Source organism: Sphaeramia orbicularis, chromosome 20 (assembly GCF_902148855.1).
Source record: "Sphaeramia orbicularis chromosome 20, fSphaOr1.1, whole genome shotgun sequence".
NCBI classification, from domain to species: domain Eukaryota; kingdom Metazoa; phylum Chordata; class Actinopteri; order Kurtiformes; family Apogonidae; genus Sphaeramia; species Sphaeramia orbicularis.
This window is the reverse complement of record NC_043976.1, coordinates 2,109,407-2,121,535: the sequence shown is the minus strand read 5'-3', so window position 1 is coordinate 2,121,535 and position 12,129 is coordinate 2,109,407. Positions and strand designations below refer to the sequence as shown.

General features: G+C 35.3%; 1 protein-coding gene across 1 annotated transcript in view; it reads left to right on the top strand.

The window, feature by feature from the left end:
- cubn (cubilin (intrinsic factor-cobalamin receptor)) overlaps window positions 1–12,129 on the top strand; it is a 279,349-nt gene that overhangs the window by 118,636 nt on the left and 148,584 nt on the right. Inside the window, exons 53-57 of the mRNA XM_030123898.1 lie at window positions 492–717; window positions 3,190–3,377; window positions 4,670–4,826; window positions 5,355–5,504; window positions 11,744–11,929. Coding sequence (XP_029979758.1) covers window positions 492–717; window positions 3,190–3,377; window positions 4,670–4,826; window positions 5,355–5,504; window positions 11,744–11,929 — 907 coding nt within the window. The remainder of the gene's footprint in view (window positions 1–491; window positions 718–3,189; window positions 3,378–4,669; window positions 4,827–5,354; window positions 5,505–11,743; window positions 11,930–12,129) is intronic.

The following is a 12,129-nucleotide window of genomic DNA, read 5'->3' as shown; positions in this document are numbered from 1 at the left end:
TTTGTACATTTTTATGCCTTTTTTTTTAAACTTTTCTGTCCATGCATCAGTTACATGAGGAATATACAGTTGCAGAAAAAATTACTAGACCATCCAAAGTCCTCCAAAACACTGGTTCTGTAATCCAGTCCTAACTCCTGTGTGTGTCATGTGACTAAAACAGACAGAACAGAAAACATGGAATGAATAAAAGCACTGTTTGTGTCAGTACAGTGACACACATACTGATGGAAGAACTGAAGGGATTTTGGTTTTTATCCAGAAAACATGTTAAATGCAGAGATATCAGCTGTGAAATTCAACTACTATGAGACATTTTTGTTGGTATCATTATATTTGTGCAAACAAATGGACCTTTAGTTGGACCAGGAATTAAAAGGAACAAGAAACTGAAGAAAACAAGGAGTGGTCACATAATTTTTTCCACAAATTATTGTCTTTTTCCTTCATTATCTGGTTTTAATACCGTTCTTGTTGTCACATTCTGACAGATATCCTTCAGTTATTTCAACCTGGAGGCCCACTCCAGCTGTGGGTGGGACTCTGTGACCATCTTTAATGGGGGATCCCCGGGGTCCCCTGTGATTGGTCAGTACTGTGGGACCACCTCCCCAGGAACCATCCAATCAGGATCCAATAAGCTCGCCGTCGTCTTCCTGGCTGACCATAGCGTGTCTAGAGGAGGCTTTGTGGCGTCCTGGTCAGCTGATTCATCAGGTGAGTTCCAGAATCTGAGTGAGCATATTAAACACACTTTACACTTCATGTTATTAAAGGTCATATTATTTTTCATAATTTGTTTTAGGTCAGAATTCAAAAGTGGTTCATTTTTTTTTTTTTTTACAATTCTGACCCATCCACTAAAGTCAGCACATTGTGCACTAAACCTTAAAACTCATTGACCTTGTGGAGTTCAAAACTATTCAAATAATATATAAAGCAAAGAATAACTAACTGCCTGGCAATATTCAAGAACTGTTTTGTGAAAGAGAGGGAGGCTATGATTTAAGGGGAAAGTTAAATTTACAGATAGGTAGAAGTAGGCACTACATTAAAAAGTGTCTGTATGACCATCTGTGGAATAAACTGTGTGGAGATCAAACAAATATCAAACATAATTCAGTTTAAAAAAAGATATAAAGAATTGATTCTTGTGAGGTCCAGTATTTAATAATGACAATGAGGCCTGTTTGTTTATGTATGTTGTACTGATAAATCTGCTGGAATTATTGAAGAAAATATTTGAACTGTTGAGTCTGTTTGTATGACTGGACTGCCATCAACATACTGTTGTGTATGGTTCAATTACTGCATTGTGTATTTGTTGTGGTTAAATGCTGAAATTAGAAAAGATGTATTGTTTGATTGCTGTATCAGGTTAGTGATGAAGATGTAAAAACACTGAGGGGTTGGATTAAATACGTTTATACTTCTTCCTACTCCTTTTTGACCATATGCAAAATTCAGACACGTACTTGAAGATAGATTCTGTTCATTTAAATGTTATTTTGTTTTTGTTTTAATTTGCTTCATTTTGTTTCTTTGCATGTTCGAAATAAATAAAATAAATAAATAAATAAATAAATAAATAAATAAATAAATGAAAATAAATTGTGAACAGTGTTAAATTGCTACACTAACACCCTTCTGCCAAGTGAGTACAAAATACACACTGACACATTTAGCATTTAACATTTGACCTAGAACCAAAAATAATAATACATATTAACCATTGTTGGTGTTAATCACCGACATATGAAAGGAGGAAAACATTTTAAAGAACTATTTTATGTAATATATTTGCGAAAAAACTATTTGGTGTGTTTTTTGCATTAAAAAAATTGCCAACATGACATTTAAAAGGTTAAAAATATGACAGTTATTGAGTATTTGGTATTTTTGTTTATGGATCAACTTCTTTTTTTTCTTTTTGTATTATTTTGAATAATACATTTACATAAACATGTACTCAGACATAAAGAGCCACACAGACACAATACAAAAAAATTGGATCAACTTGATGAAATTCAAAAAATAATGTAGAAAAGTTAAAAACAAACTATATGAAAACTATTCTAACATGACTACAGCACTGTAGTCATGTCAAAAGCAGATCACACTTTTGGTGTTTTACACACGGTTAAACAGGAATTGTTCTGTGATATTCAAGACTGTCTCAAACATTTGGGTTAGTTTGGAGGATAAATCTGCAGGATGAAGAGGTTCAACCTGACCCACACCTACCACTGTTAGATTTGATATCCTGGACTCTGTGACTTTATAAGTTTTGACATTAAGTCTATTACTGCTTTTAATTCCAGGTTTCTGTGTGTGGTTTCCATGCTCCTAACCCCAACAGGGTCCAGTTCAAACTAAAAGAAACACAAATGAGAGCTGCTCCAGTCTTTACCTGTACAGATGTCCTCATACATGAACACCTGACTATAAGCCACACCTGAAAATAAGCCACACCTGAAAATAAGCCACACCCACCACATTTGAAAGACAAAAATCTTTGTACATATATAGGCCACACCTGACTATAAGTCGCAGGTGTCCACGTTGTAACATGACATATTTCCACAGACAGATGGTAAACAGACAGATGATTTAAATATTTATTTCCGTCCCTTCACTGCTTTTTTCCAAACAGTGTCTGGAACACGTCAGTCAAACGTCAGGAACAGGCTGGTTCACAAACCCACAACAGTCACTGATCTGTGTCTTCCTCTTCTTCTGCTCATTAAACCACTGCAGTCGTCTTCTTCAGTGTTCTTCAGCTGAACATCCTCAAAGGCTCCGTCACACTCCTTCTACGTCTGTCTTCCGTTGTGTCTTCGTGCTGCAGCTCCGTTTCCTTCTTTTCAGACGCATCGATTGGTTTGAACTTCAAAGCTGCACCATGTGCATTTCTTCATATGTTTCCTATGATGAGTGTTTGTGCAAAATGATTGTTCAGAGTTCAGCTTTAAACTTCTCCTCTTCATCACCTCTTCCACCTGTCTGTCTTTCTTTTGCTCTTCCTGCTACAGCGCCCCCTGGAGGACGTTAGCCTGTTTAAATCTATACTTGAGCCGCATCATTGGATAAGCCGCAGGGTTCAAACCGTGAGAAAAAAGTAGCGGCTTATAGTCCAGAAAGTACTGTACTTCAGACATCTATTGAGCTGTGAATTTTTTTTTTTTTCAGGCTGTGGAGGAATAATCCATGCTGACACAGGGACAATCAAATCTCCCAACTATCCCCAGAACTTTCCAGCCAATGTGGAGTGTCTGTGGCGGATCATCGCCCATGAGGGGAGTCACCTGGAGATGACCTTCAACAGTGACTTCAATATTCCAGACAGTTCTGGGACCTGCCAGAGCAGCTATGTCAAGGTATGAGCCTCAGATCAAAGACAGAACATGGAGCAGTTCTGGAGAAAACAGGAAACACACAGAACTTTAAAGGCTCATGTTTGTCTAAACCCTCTGTTCTTAGTCTGGGCTTCATTTCTTTGTGCGTTTGGACCCTAATAGTTCAGACAATTTGAATTTGAACCCTCCAGCTGCTGCACAACTATATTTAGATTCAATTGGACAAAAATCCAGTGGATTTCTCCAACCTGTTTGAATTCCTTCTTCATTAGTTGCGTCTCTAACTGGTTCCGTCTCCTCATTTGTTCATATCAGGTCCAGACTTCAGTCCAACATTTCTCCAGTTTTTCTCCATAATTGTTTGTCGTCATCAGTGGTTGGAGTCCAGACTGAAAATATGTCCAAACTTGGAGCCCATTACCTCAAATGTTCAGTTCAGGACAGAGCAGCACAGCTGACAACCTGGAGGGGGCGGGGCCTGAAGCACCTCATGTGCATTTAAAGGGCCAGCGCTCCAAACCACCTTTGTGGTGTCATTAGTCAGAAATAGTGTTGAAGATGGACCTGTGGAGTTGAATGAATGAAGAACTCAGAGCATTTACAGTTTATGGAGACCACAGGGACATGAGGGAGAAGGAAGAACAGTTAAAAAAGACTAATATCACTGCTTTAAAAGCACAAAGTAAGATAAAAACATAGTGTGAGTCAGAGTTTTATTTTCATCAGTATTATCAGTATATACTGTAAAACAAGGGTGTCCGTCACACTCATGTTACATCAGGTTCCACATTCAGCCCAATATGAGCTGAGATGGATCAGAAACACTAAAATAATAACATACATAATCTATCTATCTATCTATCTATCTATCTATCTATCTATCTATCTATCTATCTATCTATCTATCTATCTATCTATCTATCTATCTACACACACACACAAATAATAAACATTTTTTTTTCTTTGTTTTAGCGTGAAAAAAGTACAATTACAGAAAAGAAAAATAAGTGTGATTTCAACAGTATTATGTCTCTGTTTCATATTTTATTGTTAAAGGATAGTTTGTAAATGTAAATATTTTTATAATATTATTTTACTTTTTCACATTAAACCAAGGAGAAGATTTGGAGTTTTAATTTTTTGTAGGTCCTTATGTTCTTATGATTTGCCTTTCGATCATACTGGTGTGAATGTGGAACCTGAGCTAGAACCGGTTCAACCCCCTTGTCTGTTAATGTGGTCGGTGTAATTCTTCATTGACTGGACCCTGGGTCGTTTACCGCTGACAGTCCATCCACTTGTATTTCCCACAGGTTTGGTCTGGTAGGACTCCAAACACCGACTCGGTTCTGTCCACCGCCTGTGGATCGGTCGCCCCAGGCCCAGTTGTTGCTCCATATAACATCATAACTACCCGCTTTCAGGCCACTGGTGCCACTGGGATGGGATTCGCAGCTTCCTTCCAGACCAGTAAGAAACACAAATCCAAGAGTTTTAAGTCTGGATGAAACTGGGATTGAATCTGTGACAGGAGCCAGGACATAGACGGCAGTTATTTTAATGTCCAAAATGACAGATGAAGATAAAATATTAATAATACATAATAATAATAATAATATTAGAATATATAAATTCATATATAAATGAAGATAATAATTGAACCCAAACTAACCAATGCACTGGTATCTATCCCATAATATAAAACGATTCTGACATTAGTCCTTACTGTTTTGGATCCCAGAGTCCTGTTAGAACACAAACACCTGGACTCAATGGGTCCACAGACTGGGGTCCGTACACTGTCAATCAGTTTTCCATAAATGAAGGATTTATTTATTTGTGACAGTTTTCTGTCCTTCTGTTTTTTCATGTGTTCGTCAGATGCTGTTTTTACGACAGTGAACCACATTTTAGGATGAGAATAAACATTTCAGGCACTCGTTGTAGATGTTCAGCCGTGACATGATGTAAAAACGGTGAATGTTTTCTGTTCATCAGGGTGCGGCGCAAACTTTACAGCTTCCAGCGGTCGTGTTGTTTCTCCAAATTACCCAGATGATTATCCTCCGAACTCCAACTGCTACTACAGCATAAACGCTGGAGAACAGGTGGTGGTGCTCCTCACCTTCAGGAGCTTCCAAGTAGAAGGTGAGTATGAGGAATATGAACAGACACACAGTCCCCTGAAAACCAAGCAGACCTTTAAGAAAAACATATATTTATACAGATTTGAAATAGAAAGAACACACATTTAAAATAGAAAGAACACATTTAAAATAGAAAGAACACACATTTAAAATAGAAAAACATGCATTTAAAATGGAAAAACACATTTAAAATAGAACACACTTAAAATAGAAGCACACATTTAAAACAGAAAAACACACATTTAAAACAGAAAAACACTTTTAAAATAGAGAGAACACATTTAAAACAGTAACGCAGACATTTAGAATAGACAGAACACATTTAAAATAGACAGAACACATTTAAAATAGACAGAACACATTTAAAACAGAAGCAGACATTTAAAACAGAAGCAGACATTTAAAACAGAAGCACACATTTAAAACAGAAGCACACGTTTAAAACAGAAGCACACGTTTAAAACAGAAGCACACGTTTAAAACAGAAGCACACATTTAAAACAGAAGCACACATTTAAAACAGAACAGCACACGTTTAAAACAGAAGCACACATTTAAAACAGAAGCACACATTTAAAACAGAAGCACACATTTAAAACAGAAGCACACATTAAAAACAGAACAGCACACATTTAAAACAGAAGCACACATTTAAAACAGAAGCAGACATTTAAAACAGAAGCACACATTTAAAACAGAAGCACACGTTTAAAACAGAAGCACACGTTTAAAACAGAAGCACACGTTTAAAACAGAAGCACACATTTAAAACAGAAGCACACATTTAAAACAGAACAGCACACATTTAAAACAGAAGCACACGTTTAAAACAGAAGCACACGTTTAAAACAGAAGCACACATTTAAAACAGAAGCACACATTTAAAACAGAAGCACACATTTAAAACAGAAGCACACATTAAAAACAGAACAGCACACATTTAAAACAGAAGCACACATTTAAAACAGAAGCAGACATTTAAAACAGAACAGCACACATTTAAAACAGAAGCACACATTTAAAACAGAACAGCACACATTTAAAACAGAAGCACACATTTAAAACAGAAGCACACATTTAAAACAGAAGCAGACATTTAAAACAGAACAGCACACATTTAAAACAGAAGCACACATTTAAAACAGAAGCAGACATTTAAAACAGAACAGCACACATTTAAAACAGAAGCAGACATTTAAAACAGAACAGCACACATTTAAAACAGAAGCACACATTTAAAACAGAAGCAGACATTTAAAACAGAACAGCACACATTTAAAACAGAAGCAGACATTTAAAACAGAAGCAGACATTTAAAACAGAACAGCACACATTTAAAACAGAAGCAGACATTTAAAACAGAAGCAGACATTTAAAACAGAAGCACACATTAAAAACAGAAGCACACATTTAAAACAGAAGCACACATTTAAAACAGAACAGCACACATTTAAAACAGAAGCAGACATTTAAAACAGAACAGCACACATTTAAAACAGAACAGCACACATTTAAAACAGAAGCACACATTTAAAACAGAAGCAGACATTTAAAACAGAAGCACACATTTAAAACAGAAGCACACATTTAAAACAGAAGCACACATTAAAAACAGAACAGCACACATTTAAAACAGAAGCACACATTTAAAACAGAAGCAGACATTTAAAACAGAACAGCACACATTTAAAACAGAAGCACACATTTAAAACAGAACAGCACACATTTAAAACAGAAGCACACATTTAAAACAGAAGCACACATTTAAAACAGAAGCAGACATTTAAAACAGAACAGCACACATTTAAAACAGAAGCACACATTTAAAACAGAAGCAGACATTTAAAACAGAACAGCACACATTTAAAACAGAAGCAGACATTTAAAACAGAACAGCACACATTTAAAACAGAAGCACACATTTAAAACAGAAGCAGACATTTAAAACAGAACAGCACACATTTAAAACAGAAGCAGACATTTAAAACAGAAGCAGACATTTAAAACAGAACAGCACACATTTAAAACAGAAGCAGACATTTAAAACAGAAGCAGACATTTAAAACAGAAGCACACATTAAAAACAGAAGCACACATTTAAAACAGAAGCACACATTAAAAACAGAAGCACACATTTAAAACAGAACAGCACACATTTAAAACAGAAGCAGACATTTAAAACAGAACAGCACACATTTAAAACAGAACAGCACACATTTAAAACAGAACAGCACACATTTAAAACAGAAGCAGACATTTAAAACAGAACAGCACACATTTAAAACAGAAGCACACATTTAAAACAGAACAGCACACATTTAAAACAGAAGCACACATTTAAAACAGAAGCAGACATTTAAAACAGAAGCACACATTTAAAACAGACGCACACATTTAAAACAGAACAGCACACATTTAAAACAGAATCACACATTTAAAACAGAAGCAGACATTTAAAACAGAAGCACACATTTAAAACAGAAGCAGACATTTAAAACAGAAGCACACATTTAAAACAGAACAGCACACATTTAAAACAGAAGCACACATTTAAAACAGAAGCACACATTTAAAACAGAAGCACACATTTAAAACAGAAGCACACATTTAAAACAGAACAGCACACATTTAAAACAGAACAGCACACATTTAAAACAGAAGCACACATTTAAAACAGAACAGCACACATTTAAAACAGAAGCACACATTTAAAACAGAACAGCACACATTTAAAACAGAAGCACACATTTAAAACAGAACAGCACACATTTAAAACAGAAGCACACATTTAAAACAGAAGCACACATTTAAAACAGAACAGCACACATTTAAAACAGAACAGCACACATTTAAAACAGAACAGCACACATTTAAAACAGAAGCACACATTTAAAACAGAAGCAGACATTTAAAACAGAACAGCACACATTTAAAACAGAAGCAGACATTTAAAACAGAAGCAGACATTTAAAACAGAACAGCACACATTTAAAACAGAAGCAGACATTTAAAACAGAAGCAGACATTTAAAACAGAAGCACACATTAAAAACAGAAGCACACATTTAAAACAGAAGCACACATTAAAAACAGAAGCACACATTTAAAACAGAACAGCACACATTTAAAACAGAAGCAGACATTTAAAACAGAACAACACACATTTAAAACAGAACAGCACACATTTAAAACAGAACAGCACACATTTAAAACAGAAGCAGACATTTAAAACAGAACAGCACACATTTAAAACAGAAGCACACATTTAAAACAGAAGCACACATTTAAAACAGAAGCACACGTTTAAAACAGAAGCACACATTTAAAACAGAAGCACACATTTAAAACAGAAGCACACATTTAAAACAGAACAGCACACATTTAAAACAGAAGCACACATTAAAAACAGAACAGCACACATTTAAAACAGAAGCACACATTTAAAACAGAAGCACACATTTAAAACAGAAGCACACATTTAAAACAGAACAGCACACATTTAAAACAGAACAGCACACATTTAAAACAGAACAGCACACATTTAAAACAGAAGCACACATTTAAAACAGAACAGCACACATTTAAAACAGAAGCAGACATTTAAAACAGAACAGGACACATTTAAAACAGAAGCAGACATTTAAAACAGAAGCACACATTTAAAACAGAAGCACACATTTAAAACAGAAGCACACATTTAAAACAGAAGCACACATTTAAAACAGAACAGCACACATTTAAAACAGAAGCACACATTTAAAACAGAAGCAGACATTTAAAACAGAACAGCACACATTTAAAACAGAACAGCACACATTTAAAACAGAAGCACACATTTGAAACAGAACAGCACACATTTAAAACAGAAGCAGACATTTAAAACAGAACAGGACACATTTAAAACAGAAGCACACATTTAAAACAGAAGCAGACATTTAAAACAGAAGCACACATTTAAAACAGAACAGCACACATTTAAAACAGAAGCAGACATTTAAAACAGAAGCAGACATTTAAAACAGAACAGCACACATTTAAAACAGACGCACACATTTAAAACAGAACAGCACACATTTAAAACAGAAGCACACATTTAAAACAGAAGCACACATTTAAAACAGACAGCACACATTTAAAACAGAATCACACATTTAAAACAGAAGCACACATTTAAAACAGAACAGCACACATTTAAAACAGAACAGCACACATTTAAAACAGAAGCAGACATTTAAAACAGAACAGCACACATTTAAAACAGAAGCACACATTTAAAACAGAAGCAGACATTTAAAACAGAAGCACACATTTAAAACAGACGCACACATTTAAAACAGAACAGCACACATTTAAAACAGAATCACACATTTAAAACAGAAGCAGACATTTAAAACAGAAGCACACATTTAAAACAGAAGCAGACATTTAAAACAGAAGCACACATTTAAAACAGAAGCACACATTTAAAACAGAACAGCACACATTTAAAACAGAAGCACACATTTAAAACAGAAGCACACATTTAAAACAGAAGCACACATTTAAAACAGAAGCACACATTTAAAACAGAACAGCACACATTTAAAACAGAACAGCACACATTTAAAACAGAAGCACACATTTAAAACAGAAGCACACATTTAAAACAGAAGCACACATTTAAAACAGAACAGCACACATTTAAAACAGAAGCACACATTTAAAACAGAACAGCACACATTTAAAACAGAAGCACACATTTAAAACAGAACAGCACACATTTAAAACAGAAGCACACATTTAAAACAGAAGCACACATTTAAAACAGAACAGCACACATTTAAAACAGAACAGCACACATTTAAAACAGAACAGCACACATTTAAAACAGAAGCACACATTTAAAACAGAACAGCACACATTTAAAACAGAAGCACACATTTAAAACAGAACAGCACACATTTAAAACAGAAGCACACATTTAAAACAGAAGCACACATTTAAAACAGAACAGCACACATTTAAAACAGAACAGCACACATTTAAAACAGAAGCACACATTTAAAACAGAACAGCACACATTTAAAACAGAACAGCACACATTTAAAACAGAACAGCACACATTTAAAACAGAAGCACACATTTAAAACAGAACAGCACACATTTAAAACAGAAGCACACATTTAAAACAGAACAGCACACATTTAAAACAGAAGCACACATTAAAACAGAACAGCACACATTTAAAACAGAAGCACACATTTAAAACAGAACAGCACACATTTAAAACAGAACAGCACACATTTAAAACAGAAGCACACATTTAAAACAGAACAGCACACATTTAAAACAGAAGCACACATTTAAAACAGAAGCACACATTTAAAACAGAAGCACACATTTAAAACAGAACAGCACACATTTAAAACAGAAGCACACATTTAAAACAGAACAGCACACATTTAAAACAGAAGCACACATTTAAAACAGAACAGCACACATTTAAAACAGAAGCACACATTTAAACAGAAGCACACATTTAAAACAGAAGCACACATTAAAACAGAACAGCACAATTTAAAACAGAAGCACCATTTAAAACAGAACAGCACACATTTAAAACAGAAGCACCACTTTAACAACAGAACAGCACACATTTAAAACAGAAAGCACACATTTAAAACAGAAAGCTACACATTTAAAACAAAGCACACATTTAAAACAGAAGCACACATTTAAAACAGAAGCACACATTTAAAACAGAAGCACACATTTAAACAGAAGCACACATTTAAAACAGAAGCACACATTTAAAACAGAACAGCACACATTTAAAACAGAAGCACACATTTAAAACAGAACAGCACACATTTAAAACAGAAGCACACATTTAAAACAGAAGCACACATTTAAAACAGAAGCACACATTTAAAACAGAAGCACACATTTAAAACAGAAGCACACATTTAAAACAGAACAGCACACATTTAAAACAGAAGCACACATTTAAAACAGAACAGCACACATTTAAAACAGAAGCACACATTTAAAACAGAACAGCACACATTTAAAACAGAAGCACACATTTAAAACAGAAGCACACATTTAAAACAGAAGCACACATTTAAAACAGAAGCACACATTTAAAACAGAACAGCACACATTTAAAACAGAAGCAGACATTTAAAACAGAACAGCAGCCCTTTCCAGCCTCAGTGTGTGTGTGTTTTCAGTGCTTTGGACTCTTGTGTCTTCCCTCCAGCTCACTCCACCTGCCGCTACGACGGCCTGCAGATCTCTAATGGGCTCAGTGCTGGTTCTGCTGTGGCCACGCTGTGTGGGAACACTGTTCCAGGACCCTTCTCCACCTTCGGGCCCATGTTACTGCACTTCTATTCAGACTCGATCATCAGCGACAGTGGCTTCATGGCTGAATACAGCGCCATACGTAAGCACGTGTGTTTGTTTTCCAGTGGAACATGGAACTGAACACAACAGTGGAGCTGGAGTTCGGCTTTTCTTTTCCTAGTTTGCTACTTTTTGTTTCACATTTTTAGCATTTAATGTTCTAGTTGTACCAACCAGGATTAACCAGTGTGTCCAAACCCACATGTAGTCCTTCAGTCCAAGGGAAAGTCCGTCTCTGCA